Source organism: Neovison vison, chromosome 13, assembly GCF_020171115.1.
Source record: "Neovison vison isolate M4711 chromosome 13, ASM_NN_V1, whole genome shotgun sequence".
Lineage (NCBI taxonomy): Eukaryota > Metazoa > Chordata > Mammalia > Carnivora > Mustelidae > Neogale > Neogale vison.
In genome coordinates this window covers 53,420,420-53,441,133 of record NC_058103.1, presented here as the reverse complement: position 1 = coordinate 53,441,133, position 20,714 = coordinate 53,420,420, and the positions used below count along the sequence as shown (strand labels likewise).

The window sequence follows — 20,714 nt, the reverse complement described above, 5'->3', positions numbered from 1 at the left end:
ACATATTCTTCTTGAGTGCACATGGAACATTACCCAGAATAGATCACATCCTGGGTCACAAATCAGGTCTCAACCAGTACTAAAAGACTGGGATCATTTCCTGAATGTTTTCAGACCATAGTGCTTTGAAAGTAGAACTCAATCACAAGAACAAAATTGGAAAGAACTCAAATACATGGAAGATAAAGAGCATCCTATTAAAAAATGAATGGGTCAACTAGGAAGTTGAAGAAGAATTTTAAAAATTCACGGAAACAAATGAAAATGAAAACACAATTGTTCAAAATCCTTGAGATGCAGCAAAGGTGGTCCTAAGAGGTCCATATAGCACTACAAACCTTTCTCAAGAAGTAAGAAAGGTCTCAAATATACAACCTAATCCTATGCCTAAAGGAACTGGAGAAAGAACAGCATAGAAGCATAGAAAACACAACAGGAGAAGAGAAATAGTAAAGATTAGAGCAGTTGTCAATGAAATAGAAACCAAAGAATAATAAAACAGATCAACATAACTGGGAGCTGGTTCTTTGAAAAAATTAGTAAGATTGATAAACACTTGGGCAGACTTATCAAAAAGAAAAAAGAGGAAGGACCCAAATAAATAAAATCATGAATGAAAGAGGAGAAATCAAAACCAACACCAAAGAAATATAAACAATTATAAGAACATATTATGAGCAACTATATGCCAACAAATTAGGCAGTCTGGAGGAAATGGATGCATTTCTAGAGACATATAAACCACCAAAGGTGAACCAGGAAGAAACAGAAAACCTAAACAGATCATAACCAGCAAGAAAATCGAAGCAGTAATCAAAAAATCTCGCAACAGGGGTGCCTGGGTGGCTCAGTTGTTAAGTGTCTGCCTTTGGCTCAGGTCATGATCCCAGGGTTCTGGGATTGAGCCCCACATCAGGCTCCCTGCTCAGTAGGAAGCCTGCTTCTCCCTCTTCCACTCGCCCCCTGCTTCTGTTCTCTCTCTCTCTCTCTCTCTCTGTCAAATAAATAAATAAATAATCTTAAAAAAAAAAAAAAGACCCTCCCAACAATAGGATCCGAGGGCCAGATGGCTTCCCAAGGGAATTCTACTAAACATTTAAAGAATTAATACCTATTCTTTTGAAGGTATTTCAAAAAATCAAGATAGAGAGAAAACTCCCAAACTCTATGAGGCATTACCTTGATCCCCAAATCAGACAAAGACCCCACCAAAAAGGAGACTCACAGACCAATATCCCTAATGAACATGGATGCAAACATTCTCACCAAAATACCAGCCAATAGGATCTAACAGTACATTCAAAGGATTATTCACCATGACTATGCAGGATTTATTACTGGGCTCCAAGATTGGTTCAACATCTATAAATTGATCAGTGTGATACACTACATAAATAAAAGAAAGGACAAGAATCATATCATCTTCTCAATAGAATCAGAAAAAGCATTTGACAAGGTACAGCATCCCTTCTTGATTAAAACTCCTTCTAGTGTAGGGATAGAGTATCTCAATATTATAAAAGTCATCTATGAAAAACCCACAGGGAGTATCATTCTCAATAGGGAAAAACTGAGAGCTTTTCCCCTAAGGTCAGGACCATGGCAGGCATGTCTACTCTCACCACTGTTCAACACAGTACTTGAAGTCCTAGCCTCAGCAATTAGACAACAAAAAAAATAAATAAAAGGCATCCAAATCGGCAAGGAGAAAGTCAAACTCTCACTCTTTCCAGATGACATGATACTCTATATGGAAAACTCAAAAGACTCCACCACAAAATTGTTAGAACTCATACAGGAATTCAGCAAAGTGGCAGGATACAAAATCAATGCACAGAAATCAACTGCATTTCTATACACCAACTACACCAACAAAAAGACAGAAGAAAGAGAAATTAAGGAGTCAATCCCATTTAAAACTGCACCCAAAACTGTAAGATACTTAGGAATAAACCTAGCCAAAGAGGCAAAGGAACTGTATTCAGAAAACTAGAGAGTCCTCATAAAAGAGATAGAGGAAGAGACAACAAAATGGAAAAACATTCATGCTAAAGGATTGGAAGAACAAATATTGTTTAAATGTCTATGCTATCTAGAGCAATCTATGCATTCAATGCAGTCCCTATCAAAATACCATCAACTTCTTTCACCGAAATGGAACAAAATCTTAAAATTTGTATGGAACCAGAAAAGACCCTGAATAGCCCAAGTAATGTTGAAAAAGAAAACCAAAACTGGTGGAATCACAATTCTGGACTCCAAGCTCTATTACAAAGCTATAATCATTAAGACAGTATGGTACTGGCACATTAACAGACCCACTGATCAAGAGAACAGAACAGAGAACCCAGAAGTGGACCCTCAACTCTATGGTCAACTAATCTTCAACAAAGCAAGAAAGAATATCTAATGGAAAAAAGACAGTCTCCAACAAATGGTGTTGGGAAAAGAAGAAAATTACATGTTGAAACTGGACCATTTTCTTTTTTTTTTTTTTAAAGATTTTATTTATTTATTTGACAGAGAGAGAGAGATCACAAGTAGGCAGAGAGGCAGGCAGAGAGAGAGAGGGAAGTAGGCTCCCTGCTGAGCAGAGAGCCCGATGTGGGGCTTGATCCCAGGACCCTGGGACCATGACCTGAGCCGAAGGCAGAGGATTTAACCCACTGAGCCACCCAGGCGCCCCGGAAACTGGACCATTTTCTTAAACTAGACATGAAAATAGACTCAAAATGGATGAAAGACCTCAATGTGAGACAGGAAACCATCAAAATTCTTGACGAGAAGGCAGCAACCACTTTGACCTCAGCCACTGGAACTTCTTGCTAAAAGAAGAATGTAAGGGAAACAAAGGCCAAAATGAACCATTAGGACTTCGTTAAGATGAAAAGCTTTTGCACAGCAAAGGAAACAGTTGACAAAACCAAAAGGCAGCTGGAGAACAGGAGAAGATATTTGCAAATGAAATATCAGATAAAGGGCTAGTATCCCAAAATCAAACTTGTTTGACAAAGAACTTATCAAACTCAACACCAAAGAATAATCCAATCAAGAAATGGGCAGAAAGACATGAACAGACATTTCTTCAAAGACATTCAAATGGACAAGAGACATACGAAAAAGTACTCAACATCACTCAGCATCAGGCAAATACAAACCAAACCACAATGAGATACCACCTCATACCAGTCAGAATGGCTAAAATTAACAAATCAGGAAATGACAGAGATGGTGAGGATGCAGAGAAAGGGGAATCCTCCTACAGTTGGTGGGAATACAAGCTGGTGCAGCCACTTTCGAAAACTGTATGGAGGTTCCTCACAAAGTTGAAAGTAGAGCTATCCTAGGACCCAGCAATCACACTAATGGGTATTTACCCTAAAGATACAAAAGTAGTGATCCAAAGGGACATGTGCACCCAAATGTTTATAGCAGCAATGTCCACAACAGCTGAACTATGGAAAGAGCCTAAATATTCCCTAGGAGATGAATGGATAAAGATGTAATACACAGCACGCACGCACGGACACGGACACACACACACACACACACACACACACACACGTATATACACGGAATATTATGCAGCCATCAAAAATGAACTCTCACCATTTGCAAGACATGGATGATACTGGAGGGTATTATGCTAAGCAAGATAAATCAATCAGAGAAAGATAATTATCATATGATCTCACTGATATGTGGAATTTAAGATACAAGGCAGAGGATCATAGGGGAAGAGAGGAAAAAATCAAACAAGACAAAACCAGAAAGGGAGACAAACCATAAGAAACTCTTAATCAGAGGAAACAAATTGAGGGTTGCTGGATGGGAGGGGGAGTGAAGGGATGGGGAAACTGGATGATAGACATTGTGGAGGGTATGTATTGCAATGAGCACTGGGTATTACATAAATATGGCTGATGAATCACAGACCTTTATCCCTGAAACAAATAACAGATTATATGGTAATTAATTGAATTTAAATAAAATTTTAAGAAAAAGAAATATTGAGAATAAGGTTTAAGTACAGAGATAATACTTTGAATGTTTAACTGAAACAACTCTAACTAAACTGCAAAATGTCAAGGTAAACATAGGGAACTTAAAATGAATTACATTGGAGGTTTGTCATAACATCATTCTTAAAATTTTTAATTTGCCCCCTTTTATCTCTGAAGAAATCTGACTTAAGAGAAATTCACAAAACTTCAACTTTTTTTTAGAAGTTTTAAAACAATGGTTCTCAAAATATGATCCTTGTACCACCAGCATCTGTATCACCTGTAACCTGCAAGGGATGCAAATCCTTGAGTCCAGCCACAAATCTAAGAAATCAGAAACTACATAGACAGGGAGGGGCAGCAACATGTGTTTTAAGCCCTCCAGGCAATTGATATGCATGCTAATGTTTGAGAACCAGTTCAGATATTGTCAGCACAAGTGTAACTGCTAAAAAATTATCCCACATCATACTACAACTCCCTCAAAATTATGAATTACAACTGTGACTATATTTGGTTCAGCTATTTACCTTTAAATGGCTAAAAGTAACTCAAAGAAGCAATAACTTCTAATTTTTAAAACCTCACCTTTGACAGTTTACGTTGACAGTTTCATCACAGTAACAACCTTGAGCAGAAGGATAAGAAAGTATCATGGAAAACAGGAAAGAAAAGTGAGCAAATTCTAGAACCAGAGAGATGTGAGTTCAAGTCTATATTTAAGTAATTAATAGCAATATACTTTGGGAAAATTACGTATTCTTGACTTGAATTTTGTCAGTTGTAAAATTTGTTGTGGATTAAATAGAATGTTTGGTTTGAAGAAACATACCAATTGAGAAGAATCAGAATAGAGAAATGTATCACCTAGCATATACAAATTTAGCTTATGATAAAGGCAGTACCTCAAAATCAATGAGGAAAACAGTGGTTTTAAATAAACATATTAGAATAACTAAGTAGCCTTATAAAATTAGATCTCTTCCATAAAACTACACCAGGATAAATTCCTAATGGATCAGAGGTATAAATGTAAAAAAATAAAATAATACAACATGTTTTCTTAAAACAACAGTGTGATTTCCTCTGTAACCAAGATTAAAAATAATTTCTTAACTATGATACAAAACCCAGAAGCATAAGTGAAAAGACAGATCAAGGTGATTACATTATAAAGCTTTGACTATCTACTTACATGTATCTAGTTAATGGCCTAACCATGCCATTCTGAATAACTTCAAAACAGTAAGTTGATGGTTGGTTACTACTGGGATATGCCCCCAAACAAAACAAAAACCTTATGCTATTTTCAGGAGTCACATTATTGGTGAAAGTGTTATGAATATTCTGAAACTGTTATGTGTGCACTGCAAACTGTTATGTGTGCATTGCATAATTACATGGCATTTCTAATATCATCGTCTGTAGGGTCACTGTGATCTATCATACTCAGTAGGGGAGAAAAGAGAAAGATGTAAAACTAAGACACTGAATATAAACCTTGTACTCTGATTTTGAATAAAAAGTATAAGAGGGATTAAATCTATATACAGAAACAACATTAATTATATGTACTAGTGTATATCTTAGGTATATAATATAAAAAGTACATATGAAATATACAAATGTAAAAAATATATACATTATTTTAAGGAAAAAGTTAATTATATTTCCTACTCTGTTTACTGAACAGGGCTAGGAACTATGACCAACCCAGTAACAAGGAGCACTCCTACCACCCAGATGCGGTCCCTAAATATCATTCCCCCTCAAGGGATCAGAACTCCTTGTACAAATGGCTGATTCAAGGCCTGGAACGAAAATATCAAGATAAATTTGGAATTTTTACTACTAGACAGCAAGAAAGCTATTAGTGACAACAAAGGTTATTTAAAAAAAAAAAGGAGCCAAACTGAATAGGCTATCACTAGTCAAAGATGGGACAGAGTGAATATCCATAACTGCAACTGATTAAGACATATCAGATATGCTTAATTCCATGAGTCCAAGGATGCTTGGGTGGCTCAGTTTTAAGCGTCTGCTTTAGGCTCAGGTCATGATCCCTGAGTCCTGCCTTGGGCTTATTGCTCACCAAGGAGACTGCATCTTCCTCTGTCTGCCTGTCACTCCCCTTGCTTGTGCTCGCTCTCTGTCTCTGACAAATAAATAAATAAAATCTATAAATAAATAAATCCATGAGTCCATAATGGTAATACAGTTATGACAACTTAAATTAAGTCCTAATTCAGTACCACTGAAGGGTGCTAATGAACCAACTTATTATTTGAAGCCTAGTAAATAGAGGGAAAGAATCAAACATTTATCATGTCTTTCTGATACTAACTGTACTATTAGGGTACCAAATACATTAGGGGAAGTTTCTTTTCATAAAAGTACTCCAGTTAATAAATAAAGAATGATAAAGTGTCACCATTTCACAATCTTAATGAATAAGTGTAGGTATTGGTCAAAAGTGTTGATTATGAAGGACTGCTAATATCACAAAAAGAGAGACAACCAGACATCAGGATCTTTCAAGAGAAGACCATAATATCAGCTATGGATATTCCTGAACTCTCCAGTCCCCCCCACACACACCAAAATCAAACATGCAGTCAACAGTCTAGATCCAACTATTAATTTACCACAAATACAGAGAACAGAAAAAGCATGTTAAACTGTAAGAGAAGGATGCAATCAGCAAAAACCTTCTGACTGTGAGAAAGTTTATGGAATAACCCAGATGTTTCCATAAATAAACTGAAAGAAATGAAAAGAAAGAGAATGAACATACAGATGAAGATAAACTTGAAAGACATAGCAAACAAATACAACTTGTAACTGTAACAGTTACATTTGGAAACTAACTAGATTATTCATTGTATTAACTAATCACCATTGGGGTGCCTGGGTGGCTCAGTGGGTTAAAGCCTCTGCCTTCGGCTCAGGTCGTGGTCCCAGGGTCCTGGGAGTGAGCCCCGCATCCGGCTCTCTGCTCAGCCCCCGCCTCTCTCTCTGCCTGCCTCTCCACCTACTTGTGATTTCTGTCAAATAAATAAATAAAATCTTAAAAAAAAAAAACTAATCACTATTGCTGAAAAATGATACTGTAGCTATGTTTTTAAGAGCTTTTTCTTTATTTTTGAAGATTTTTTTTTTTAATTTACTTGTCAGAGAGAGTGTGTATGCACAAGCCCTTAAGGGAGCAGCAGAGAAGCAGGCTCCCCACTGAGCAAGGAGCCTGAAGTGGGACTTGATCCCAGGACCCCAGGATCATGACCTGAGCCAAAGGCAGACACTTAACCAACTAAGACACCCAGGTGTCCCAAGAATTTTTATCTTTTACATACTAAAATATTTGTAGGTAAAATAATATATCAGAAAAAAAATATATATCAGGAATTTGCTTAAAATAATATGCAATGAGGAACACTTGGATGGCTTAGTTGGTTAAGTGTCTAACTCTTGATTTCAGCTCAGGATAGGATCTCAGGGTTGTGAGATTAAGCCCTGCGCTGAGCTCCATGCTCAGTGAGGAGTCTGCCTGAAATTCTTTCTCTCCCTCTCTCCCTTTTCCTGTACTGACCCAAGCACACATGCATGTGTACACTAAATAAATAAATAAATAGTTTTTTAAAAATAATATGAGATGTAGATAATGTCATGAGCTAGCTGCTAACTGTTAAAGCTGGGTGATAGGTACATGAGGGTTTATGATGTTATTTTTGCATGCTTTTGAAATTTTGCACAGGAAAAAAAAAGAATGTATGTATATGGCACTAAACTTGGCATAAGACCTAGAGATGAAGAAAGTGAAGTTCAGAGAGTTTATTTATTTATTTATTTTTAAAAGATTTTTATTTATTATTTGACAGACAGAGATCACAAGTAAGCAGAGGCAGGCAGAGAGAGAGAGGAGGAAGCAGACTCCCTGCCAAGCAGAGAACCCAATGTGGGGCTTAATCCCAGGACCTTGGGATCATGACTGGAGCTGAAGGCAGAGGCTTTAACCCACTGAGCCACCCAGGTGCCCCCAGAGTTTAAATGAATCAACAAAGATCATACAAATAGAAAGAGATGTTTCTGGGACTGTAATGTTTTCTTAATCTTAGAACAATGTTCTCTATACATTACCTTCAAAAAATTTCAATGCTGAACAGTATAGAGAGACCCCTCAAATATTTATAATTGTTGCCACTCCTGAGAGAATTGTTTATAAAGACTTGCTTGGAAGACCTTTGTCAAAATGGGCCAATTACTGGGGTGCCTGGGTGGCTCATCGTTAAGTGCCTGCCTTCAGCTCAGGTCATGATCCCGGGGTCCTGGGATCAAGCCCTGCATGGGGCTCCCTGTTTGGCAGGAAGCCTGCTTCTCCCTGTCCCACTCCCGTTGCTTGTGTTCCTTCTCTTTCTGTGTATCTCTCTGTTAAATTAATAAACAAAATCTTTAAAAAAAAATTTTTTTAAATGGGCCAATTACTGTTCTCAGCTTTTTACATGTATTAACTCCTTTCATCCTCAGAATAACACCATGAGATATACACTACTGTTGTTATTCTTACCTTATAAAGTAACCCGAGGCACAGAGAAATCAGGCCCAGGCAAGATTTAAACCTTGGCACTCTCTCTCCAAAGTTCTTCATGACTATTTTATAAAGCCTCACTTATAAACTCATAATTTCTTAATCTTATTAAAGTTTTAACTCAAGGGGGCTCCTGGGTGGCTCAGTTGGTTAAGCAACTGCCTTCAGTTCAGGTCATGATCCCTGGGTCCTGGGATCGAGTCCCTCACCAGGCTCCCTGCTCAGTGCAAAGCCTGCTTTTCCCTCTTCCACTCTCCCTGCTTGTGCTCTCTCTCTCTGTGTCTCTGCCAAATAAGTAAATAAATATTACATAAATAAATAAATAAAATAAAGTTTTAGCTCAAATAAGAGTCTAAAAAAGTCTAGGACAGAAACTTAAAAATAGATAGATCACACACAAACACAAACACATATATAAAATATATACACATACTATGTAGATCAGATACAAAAGTCCATCAGGGTTTTAAAATGAAATACAGAGGCATCTATGGAATAATCATTCCCTTCTAATATTTATATAATGGCAGCATTCTTGTTATATAAATATGCACAATATAAAAAGAATATTACATAAAATCAAACTTTCCATTAGTCTACATCAGTTTCATAATTTTGGGTGCTGAAACAACGCTAATGAAGGTCAGCTGTGAGTTTATTAACGACTTAATTGACACCTAAGTAAACAGTGGTGCTGAAATCAGTTGGGAGGCAATTATCTGCTACAATGAGAGAAAATAAATGGTGATGAGAAAGAATTGTTAAAAAAAAAAAGTCAAACACATATACTTCGCTGTAAAAGTATGATTTATATAAAATTAGAGCATTTTATCAGATCAGTTCTTTTTTTTTTTTTTTAAGATTTTATTTATCTGACAGACAGAGACCATAGGTAGGCAGAGAGGCAGGCAGAGATAAAGGAAGGGAAGCAGGCTCCCTGCTGAGCAGAGAGCCCGATGCGGGGCTCCATCCCAGAACTCTGGGATCACAACCCAGGGGAAGGCAGAGGCTTTAACCCACTGAGCCACCCAGGCGCCCCGATCAGTTCTTAAATTTCTTTCCCACAGTTCAACTCTCCTCACAGCAGAATTCAATTAATGATGGCATACTACTTCATCAGTGGGCCTAAGAACAAGTTGGCAATTTTCCTGTTCCCTGAGATTGACTTTAATTATATATGGAGAAACAAAAGTAAAATTAGAAGCACACTATAATATGAATCATTATATCATGAAGTCAGAGATAATACAAAAGAAAGTCCTCAAAGCCTTTTTTATATCCAGCAAAAGCTGTAAGTTACATAATTAATCTGTCCACTGAAAAACTGGTTGCAATGAAAGTGAAATAATGTTAATTTACACAGATTAATATCATAAATGCCACAATAATTGGATTTTTGTTTAAAGTTGTAATTTTGACTCAGAAATGCACAATGGCTTTGAAACATACACCTAAAAAAAAAAAAAAAAGAAAATGGATCTCTGATATACATCAAGAAAACCTGTTTAATTTCACATATATAAAAATAGACTCATCGGGAGGCCTGGGTGGCTCAGTTGGTTAAGCAGCTGCCTTCGGCTCAGGTCATGATCCCAGCATCCTGGGATCGAGTCCCACATCGGGCTCCATGCTCGGCAGGGAGCCTGCTTCTCCCTCTGCCTGCCTCTCTGTCTGCTTGTGCTCGCTCTCTCTCCCTCCCTCTCTCTGACAAATAAATAAATAAATTAATTAATTAAAAAAAAAAATAGACTCATCATTTCTTAACCTTATTGAAGTTTTGGCTCAAGTAAGAAACTAAAAAACTTCAGAACAGAAACCCAAAAAGGAAGATTAAATATAGTAAACAATATATCATAAAATATATGAATGATTAATAATGGAAAAACAAAATTTTAGCCTATAGTTTCAAAGCTCTTCCCCACCAAAATTATTCTAAAGCTCTCTCTGACCAATTACTTTCCATGGAAACATCCATAACATGTGCCACAGCACAAACCTATGTAATTTCAAAAATTGTTGTGAAAATTCAATAAGTCAAAATTCATTAGGTACTTACCACCCTGAATAACACACAGTAAATAATCAATAAACGGTAATCTTATCATAAACTGTTAATAGCATCTTTCCTTTGCATAGCATTTCTTCATAGTAACTCCTTAAACTATACAAAAGCCGTAATAGTTTACAGAATTCACACTGATTTCCAATAGTCCTGGATGTCTGCAAAATTTGACTAAAAACACAGAAAAAACTATGACGGTTCATCCAGCCAATTAATATCTTATTTCTGACTATGGAAATAAAAAAGACATTGTTAGGGCAATTGTGTTTATAAGTTCAGCTCAAAAAATTAATGTATAACAAATATTCCGATAATCCATTAATTTAACTAAACTTTTAAAAAAGTATTGATGTTTTAAACTTGTTTTACCCATTTTCAATGTATTTTGTTTTTAAAGATTTTATTTATTTATTTGACAGAGATCATAAGTAGGCAGAAAGGCAGGCAGAGAGAGAGAGCGAAGCAGGCTCCATGCTGAGCAGAGAGCCCAATGCGGGGCTTGATCCCAGGACCCTGGGATCATGGCCTGAGCTGAAGGCAGAGGCTTTAACCCACTGAGCCACACAAGCGCCCCTTTTCAATGTATTCTTAATTACAGCCTTTCAACTTTCAAAGGCATACTATTAAACACATAGTATATTCCACTATTCAGGAATTTATTTTATCTCTACTTATGGCAAAACATAAAAGGTCAATATACAATTCCTATAATTTGGATTACTGGAATTCAAGAATAAGATTTTTTAAATTTGCTTTGTAGAATATACATTAAATGAATGAGATCTGCCTTCCACAAAAAAATCTTAAAAGAAAATTAGTAGGATACACGATGTTGATAAGGTCCCATTTCCTAAATATCCACCATGGGGGCTAATGAATCTAACAAGTCTTCATCAAAGACATTAAATGTAATAGATATAAAATAAATTGCAATCTATAACATAGTGATCTATGGAGCCCTGAGAAAAGGGGTCAAAATAAAGACTCATTTTGCTTTGTTCTAAGAGAAAGGCCACAATAACTGGTTGGCTTAAGTATCCACAACCCTTGAAAAGTATTCTCTATGGAGAGAAGGAGTAATTCTTAAGTTTCTACTATAACTTTGATGATACATCATTCAAGACTCCCGAAGTTCCTTTTCTTTGATTTCATGATTACCATACCACCTCCATTTCCCATGTTCGTGAATACGGCACTGGATTTTTCAACCTGAAAATTCTGATCACTGGGAAGGGTTATCTTCTATTCCAACATAAACTGGCATTCTAATAGTTACATTCTAATGTGTACATCATTCTCATATTTAGTTTAGTTTGAGTGAGGTTATTGAAGCCTGAGCATATATGGGTAAATGTATAAATATGAGTTTCTTATACTGGAAATATGAGAACCAGACATTCCTTCTAACTGAGGACTGCTACAATCCTCTCTTGGTTTTCATTCCTCAGCCCTTGCACTATCCTTACTTTTTTTTTTTTTAATTTAAAAAACGGGGGATGTGGTCTACTGAAATAAAGTTAAACCAAATTAGGCAGATTCATTTAAACACCCAATGACTAATTAAAATCAAAATAACAACCCAGAACTGAAACCAAAACATAACGATGTTTACACAAGCCTCATTTACATTTACTCTATTTCCAAAAGACAAAAAAGAAATTTATGATACTCGAATTGTGCTTTCAGACAACGCACAGAAATTATGTTTAAACTTGAATTATGCAGGCGACTGGGTGGCTCAGTCGTTAAGCGTCTGCCTTCGACTTAGGTCATGATCCCAGGGTCCCAGGATAGAGCCCCACATAGGGCTCTCTGCTCGGCAGGAAGCCTGCTTCTCCCTCACCCACTCCCCCTGCTTGTTGTATTCCCTCTCTCGCTGTGTCTCGATAAATAAATAAACTTGCATTATCCAGCAACATTATTTACAAAGTGGTTTGGCAGTGTAACTCAATTATCCTGACTTCACTTGCGTTTAAACTGCATGAGAGACTTCAAAAAATAACTCAGCCTTTTCTCAGTGGGTCATTATAAAGTAACTAATTGTGTTATTCCTTCAAAAAATAGCTCTTCCACACTTCAAAGAATTCAGCCTCACGCCAGACACTCGAGCTCTTCAATTGTGTCCGCTTAAGTTTCATTAACAAGGAGAGAACGCTCACCAATAATTCACACTTCGCCTAAAACAAAGAAACGTCTATTATTAGCCCTAAATGTACACGGCAGAATTCTCTTAGGTCCCTGATGACAGGAACTTCAATTGCAAGTGAAATTGTCTTTGCAATCTGTTTCCAGGAGACTGAAAGGCTGCAGCGACGCGCAAGGATTCTGCAGAGATGCTGGGGTGGCAAAGAGAACGGGAGGAAGGAAGGAGTAAGTCTCAGAGTGGGAACTGCATTAGGAGACTTTGAGAACGTCTCAAAAAGACGTGGTAAGATACAGGAAAAATTGATTAAGTACGTTTTTAAAAGAGAATTTTAAATGATGAAAGTAAGGAAAGATGAAAGAAAATCATTAAACTTCCACCACCAGAGGGTAAGCGAAGTAGGAAAAGGAAGGGGGGGGGGAGGGCGGAGTATAAGGGCCCCAAAGACCAGAATTTGGGGGAAAAAGGGAAAAAAAAAGAAAAAAGTACCCGAGCTCTGAGCTTGGCCTTGGTCCGAATCTCCAGTCAGTGTAAGCGGACGGCAGGAGGGAAGGATCGCACTTACTCAGGGTGCAAAAAGCAACGTATTTACAACGGTAACAAACCCTGCACAAGAAGATGTCGCCTCTCTCCCTGCTAGCTCCCGTGCATTTCTTTACCTCTTACGGCAGCACCAGCGTCACTCCGGCAAAACTCTGCCAAAGCCTGCGCCGCAGGAGGACAGCAAAAGGAAAATACCTGAGTCCCAGGAATCACGCCTGCAACGACAGGAGGAGGAGTCGAGGACCACTGGAATCGGGGTAGGATCCTCACTTGTCTTCAAACCCCAATCTTTTCGGGTGGGGCGGGGATGTTCCGCTCCGAGCGGAAACGTCACTTCCGCCTAGTGCCTACACCCTTTTTCGCCTTCTTGGCTCTAAAGACGTTCTCTACTTTCGTAACGTTCTCACTTCCTTTTCCAGGAGCCTGCTGCTTATTCGTAACACCTGACGTGGACTACATAACCCAGCATTCATCACGACACGTCAATTTCCGGGTCAAGAGGTCTGCGCTGGGTAGATCACCATGGAAGCCATCGGTTTGGTCACGTGGTGCCCCTGGTTACGCCCGCTGGCTGCTGTGGGGTCTAGGGCTCCGGCAGGGGCCATTTTGCCGAAGCCAGCCTTTTAAGGGAGACTTGGCAGCTAACTGAAGCTGTTCCTTTTCTTCCTCTGCAGCTTGGGGCTTGGAGAGGAACTGGAAGGCTGGGCTCCATCGAGCCCTTCAGAGACGATGGTTTCCTCCCGCCTCTGCCACCTGACGACCCTCCATGGCGGCTTTGCCCTCTGCGCTGCTCCTGCTGCCGCAACTTCCAGCCCTCTGTGCCTATCGCCTCCAGAGCTGCAATCGTCCTTCCGCCCCACAGACTGATGGTAATCGAGGTGGAGGCACCATGAGAGGCGAGAAAAACTATTGCCGTGGAGCCGCCGGAGACCACGGTTCCTGCCCGCCGACACCTTCGCCTCTGGCCTCGACCCTCTTGATGCCCGCGGAGGCAATCACAAGTAGTTGGTCTGGGTCTGGAGGTGGTTTGTCGGGGGGAGATGAAGAGGAGACTCGGCTTCTTCAACTCCTCCGGACCGCGCCAGATCCTTCCGAGGCCTTCCAGGCTTTGCAGGCTGCTTTGCCACGGCGAGGCGGTCGACTCGGCTTCCCCCGACGGAAGGAAGCATTGTATCGGGCCCTGGGCCGAGTGCTTGTGGAAGGAGGTAGTGATGAGAAGCGACTCTGCTTGCAACTCCTCTCGGACGTTATCCGGGGTCAAGGGGAGGCAGGCCAGCTGGAAGAGGCCTTTAGCTTAGCACTTCTGCCTCAGCTCGTTGTCTCCTTACGAGAAGAGAATCCAGCCCTACGGAAAGATGCACTACAGATCCTACATATATGTCTGAAACGTAGTTCTGGACAGGTGCTGAGAACACTTATACAGCAAGGACTGGAAAGCACGGATGCCCGGCTTCGAGCTGCCACAGCACTGCTGTTCCCTATCTTGCTTACTCCTGAGGATTTGTTGTTCAACCTAGATCTCACTGAGGTAATAATATCCCTCGCCAGAAAGCTTGGCGATCAGGAGATAGAAGAAGAATCTGAGACTGCTTTCTCTGCACTTCAGCAAATTGGGGAACGACTTGGCCAAGAGAGATTTCAGTCCTATATCTCTCGCCTGCCATCTGCCCTGAGGAGACACTACAATCGCCGTCTGGAGTCCCAATTTGGAAGTCAGGTTCCTTATTATTTGGAACTTGAAGCCTCTGGATTTGCTGAAGATCCTCTCCCCTGTACAGTGACTCTTTCTAACAGCAATCTTAAATTTGGAATTATTCCTCAAGAGCTGCATTCAAGATTGTTAGATCAGGAAGACTATAAGAACCGGACTCAGGCCGTCGAGGAATTAAAACAGGTGATAGGAAGATTTAATCCTAGTTCTACCCCTCATTCCAGTCTTGTCGGTTTCATTAGCTTGCTGTATAATTTGTTAGATGATTCTAACTTCAAAGTGGTTCATGGCACACTTCAGGTCCTGCATTTACTGGTTATTCGCCTGGGACAGCAGGTACAGCAGTTCTTGGGACAAGTTATAGCAGCTTCTGTCAAAGTGCTGGCAGACAACAAGTTGGTAATCAAACAAGAATACATGAAGATCTTCCTCAAGCTGATGAAGGAAGTGGGTCCTCAACAGGTGCTTTGTTTACTCCTGGAACATCTCAAACATAAACATTCCAGAGTGAGGGAGGAGGTAGTGAACATTTGTATCTGCTCCCTCCTGACCTATCCCAGCGAGGATTTTGACTTACCCAAACTGTCTTTTAATCTTGCCCCAGCTCTTGTAGATAGCAAACGCAGGGTGCGTCAAGCAGCTCTTGAAGCCTTTGCTGTGTTGGCATCGTCAATGGGCTCAGGTAAAACTAGCATCCTTTTCAAAGCTGTGGATACTGTTGAACTTCAAGATAATGGAGATGGAGTGATGAATGCTGTGCAGGCCAGATTGGCTAGAAAAACCCTCCCAAGGTTAACAGAACAGGGATTTGTGGAATATGCAATGCTTATGCCATCATCTGCCCAGGGTAGGTCAAGCCATCTGGCACATGGAGCAGATACAGACTGGCTTTTGGCTGGTAACAGAACTCAGAGTGCACACTGTCACTGTGGAGACCACACAAGGGACAGCATGCAAATTTATGGATCTTACAGTCCAACTGTCTGTACCCGAAGGGTATTAAGTGCAGGAAAAGGAAAAAATAAATTACCATGGGAAAATGAACAGCCTGGAGTCTCTGGAGAAAACCAGACCTCCAATTCCAAGGACATAGAACAGGTATGCATTTTTGCTAATTGCCTTGAATTGAAACTAGAAAGAATTTAAAATGAACATAGGCCTGTAATGATTTAAGGGTGAGGCTGCCTTAGGATTTTTATGCTTTGTTTTTAATTTGGTTTGAATGGTGATGTGGATATCTATTATATAGATACAGATCACGTAGGAACATTTAATAGGCTTACAGCTTGATGGATTTCATTGAATTTGAGGCACAATATGATAGTGACAATACCTGGATTTCAGTTTTGGTCTGTCCATTTGGGATATCGGTTATTTCATCCGTAAATAAACCTGAATATTTAGTACATGTCAGATGAAGAGCTAAGTTCTGTTAACGAAGATGAGAGACTGGTTCCATGAAGTTTAGGGAAAAGGTCAGACCTGTAAATGGACAGTATCAAGTTTGTTAAGGGCTGAGGTAGAAATATAAAGAGTCTACAGGAATATAAAAAGAGAAAAAATAATGTCACTAGAAAAGTTTAAAAAGTCTTCCAAGAAGATGTGACATCTGAACTGATTTTCTCCCAAATTTTTTATTTTGAAAATTGCAAATCTATAAATAACTTAAAAGAATTGTATAATGAATATCCATCTACTTTATTTATATTTACCAGATGTCATCTTGCCATGTGTGCTTCATATTTGCTGAACCATTTGAACGCAAGTGCAGATATCTTTGATATTTCATTCCTAAATATTTCCATATATATCGTCTAAGAATGGCATTTTCCTTTATCACATTATTAACACACCTCAGAAAATCGATAGTAATTCATTAATATCTAATATATAGTCTGTATTTAAATTTCTCCAATTATCCTTTAAAAAACGTTTTCTAGTATTTGTTTTACTTTTATCATCCAGATTCCAGTCAAGGTTCATGTAGTTAATTTGTCTCTTATCTAGAACAATATACCTCCTTAATTGTTTCTTTCAGGACATTGACTTATTTGAAGAAATTGGGGTAGTTTTGTAGAATTTTCTGCATTTCTTAATTTATCTGATTGTTTCTTTATGATTACATTCAAGATAAACACTTTTATCAAAAATGTTACATAGGAGGTGTTGTGAACAGGACATCACATCCAGAGACATATAATATCAGGTTATCCTGCTACTGGTGAGCTAAATTTTACTACTTGGTTTAGGTAGTGATAACCAGACACTCTATTGTAAAGTTTATCTTCCTCTTTATAATTAGCACACGATCTGCAGGATGATACTTTGAGACCCTATGAATAACCCAACAACCTTTCAGCCACTGTTGCCAACATCCAGTAATGATCCTTACCTATTCCATTTATTAATCAAGGGCTACAGAGAAATGGTATCTGTTTTTTTATTCTTACATTCTATATTTGTTATCTGGCATTCTTTTTTATTCTGTATTAAATATACCAGTATTCCTTTTGATGCTAAAATTGGCTCAAAGTTGACCAGTGGCTGACTCTTATGTCCACTGAGGTGACTCTTTAGTCTTTGAACACTTCCTTTACTTAAACATATAGGATGTCCAGGCTTACCTTGTACCTTTCTTGTGCCAGACCTGAAATCAGCCATTTTTTCAAGAACACTAAAACTGCTTTTGTAGTTAAGAGTAGAATTTAAAAACCAAAGTCTATATATATAAATGTACTCATTGTTATTGTTTACCATTGTGGATTGGTCCTGATTTCAGTGGATGAACCAGGGAGTACCTTTTTTTTTTTTCTTTCTTAAATCATACTGATACTTCTAATTCAAATCCAGCACCACAGGGTTTTTCCTCATCTTTCTTTCGTCCATATCTCTACCTTCCTTTTCCCACAGTAAAACCCTGGTTTCCAGTGTCAGTCATATTCATATGCTGTATTCTTTAATTCACAAAAAAATAATCGCTACAACAATAACATAACAACTAACTACCTACAAAAGGTCAAGATTTCTTTGCAGGTCTTCTTCTGCTTGGAATTATTCCACAGAATTTTATTTTCAAACTCTTCTTAATTATTTTCTAGGTGATTATGATTTAAATGGTGTGATAAAAGATGAATAGAGTTTTGCTAAGTATGCGGTGGATCCTAGTGAATTTCAGAGGGAGAGAATATCTTTATTCCCTGGGAGGGTCACCTGGATGGCTGAATCGGTAAAGCATCTGCCTCAGGTCAGAGAGACCCACATCAGGTTCCTTGCCCAGGTGGAGGAGGAGGCAGGGTGGCGGGGGTTAAGGCAAGGGGGCGCTGGAATGGGTGTGTGTGTCTACTTTTCTCTCTCCTTCTGGCCCTCCCCTTCCATTCATGCTGTTTCTCTCTTTCTCTCTCAAGTAAATAAGTAAAATCTTTAAAAAAACAAAAAGGACTGCCTTATGGAAAGACTTAGAAAATTAGTAAGAAATGGTGAGTTTTTTCACAGCTGAAACTGTATGGTAGGTGGTAATAGAAGATGATACTAGATACTTACATAATCTAGTTATATGGTTATTCTCCTGTATTGTAAACATTACCTAGCAGTGAATAGTTTTCCGTAAGCATGGATCTTAACACTGCTTATTCTGTGTCAAATCTAAAATGTTAGTGTATTATGATTCTGGTGGTAGCCGAAGTACCAAGAATCTGAAAATAAGTGCATTTTTGAAATTCCAGTGTGGACAATATGTTGCTTTTAAAAGATAGAACTTAATCCCAGAAATTAAGTTTTACTTTCTTACTCATAAATGTTTTGTAGAAGAACTACACTGGAATTTATCTTGAGGACAGTGATTAAATATTTAAATGTTTTTACATATGCTGTTTTTGAAGTGTGTGTGTGTGTATATATATATATATATATATATATAAAGATTTTATTATTTATTTGAGAGAGAGAGAGCATGAGCAGGGGGAGGGGCAGAGGGAGAGGGAGAGTCAGACTCCCTGCTGAGCAACTAGCCCAGGACCTTAGGATCACAACTTAAGCCAAAGGCTGGTGCTTAACCTACTGAGCCACCCAGACGCCCTCTAAGTGTGTGTGTGTGTATATTTTTATTTTTATTTTATTTATTTATTTATTTATTTTTAAAGATTTTATTTATTTATTCGACAGAAAGAGATCACAAGTAAGCAGAGAGGCAGGCAGAGAGAGAGAGAGAGAGGAGGAAGCAGGCTCCCTGCTGAGCACAGAGCCTGATGTGCGACTCCATCCCAGGACCCTGAGATCATAACCTGAGCCGAAGGCAGCGGCTTAACCCACTGAGCCACCCAGGCGCCCCTGTGTGTATATTTTTAAAGATTTTACTAATTTGACAGAGAGAGAGAGACCACACAAGTAGGCAGAGTGGCAGGCAGAGGGAAAGGGAGAAGCAGTCTCCCCACTGAGTAGGGAGCCCGATGTGGGGCTCAATCGCAGGACCCTGGGATTGAGGATCTTGGGATCATGACCTGCACTGAAGGCACATGCTTAACAACTGAGCCACCGAGATGCCCCAAGTATGTATATTTTTTAATAAACATTTTTTAGAGCTGTATTATGTTCGGAGCAAAATTGAAGAGAAAGTACAGAGATTTCCCTTATCCTTTCTGTCCCCCGCCCCCATGCACAGCCTTCTGGACTGGCACCACAGTAGTACATTTATTGCAGTTGTACATTGACATATCAGTATCACCCAAAGTCCATATTCCATGCCCAGTATTCAGCATTGTAGTATCATACAGAACAGTTCACTGCCCTGGAAATCTGTGCTCTGCCTCTTAATCCCTCCTTCCTTCTCTCTCAGCAACTGCTGATCTTACTGTCTCCATAGTTCATTTTTCCAGAAAGTCATGGCCCCTGGTCTGATTTGTGCTGGCTCTTGCCCAAGTTCTGCTTTACCATTTCCAGTCTACTATTAATCTGTTACTCCTGTCTTATCCACGTATAGCACTGGTTGGTGACATTAAACAGCAAAACTTCCAGAAAAACTCATGACTGTTATTACATACTCCTGGAGCTCATTTTGAAGATAGACTAGTTTGCATAGAAAGATGATTTTTGTAGTGTAGTGTTAAGAGATAAGTTTACAAGAGGGAAGCAGGGGCTACATCGGAGACCAAAGAATTTAGCTTGTAATTTTGACAGTTGTTTGAGACTATTTGTTTGGTTTTTGTGGGTTTTTTCCCCCATGATTTACTTGGAGTAAGTTGTGGTGTTATTTTTTTTTTCTTTTTTCTTTTTTTTAGAGAAGCCAAAGACTGGAGACTTAGAAGATTAGTTAGCATTATACTTATTGGACTAGTTGGTATGAGGTGTTGAGATTTATGAGGATTAGCAGGGCTTCAGGATTAAACTAGAAAGAAAATAATGGATGTAAGGGATATTACAAAACATTTAGTGACCAAGTGTTGGAGGAGAGAGAGAGGAAAATGGGTAACAGATTTAAATGAGGTGACCAATGCATAATCGATTCATGAAAACACGTAGGAAGACCCTGAACAAGGAAATTAATTTGAGGGGAAATGAAATTCAATAGGAAGAAGATAGAATTTGCCAGTTGAGTTTGAAGAATACTATTTGAGAGACAAGAAAGAACTAGAGATACAGATCTTGGAAGTCATGTACTGAGAAGTAATTGCTGA

The 20,714-nt window shown here is 38.8% G+C and overlaps 2 protein-coding genes across 4 annotated transcripts in view; one reads left to right on the top strand and one right to left on the bottom strand.

Moving 5' to 3' along the window:
• Nucleotides 1-13,745, bottom strand: part of KLHL28 (kelch like family member 28) — a 41,442-nt gene extending 27,697 nt beyond the window's left edge. Inside the window, exon 1 of one of the 2 annotated variants that reach the window (XM_044229674.1) lies at nucleotides 13,451-13,745. The gene's annotated coding sequence lies outside the window, so the exon portion shown is untranslated. The remainder of the gene's footprint in view (nucleotides 1-13,450) is intronic. The other variant, XM_044229673.1, reaches the window with a different exon arrangement.
• The window catches only part of TOGARAM1 (TOG array regulator of axonemal microtubules 1), an 81,488-nt gene continuing 74,263 nt past the window's right edge, over nucleotides 13,490-20,714 (top strand). Inside the window, exons 1-2 of one of the 2 annotated variants that reach the window (XM_044229672.1) lie at nucleotides 13,490-13,591; nucleotides 13,754-16,143. In XM_044229672.1, the coding sequence (XP_044085607.1) occupies nucleotides 14,101-16,143 (2,043 nt within the window). In that variant the 5' untranslated portion in view covers nucleotides 13,490-13,591; nucleotides 13,754-14,100. The remainder of the gene's footprint in view (nucleotides 13,592-13,753; nucleotides 16,144-20,714) is intronic. The other variant, XM_044229671.1, reaches the window with a different exon arrangement.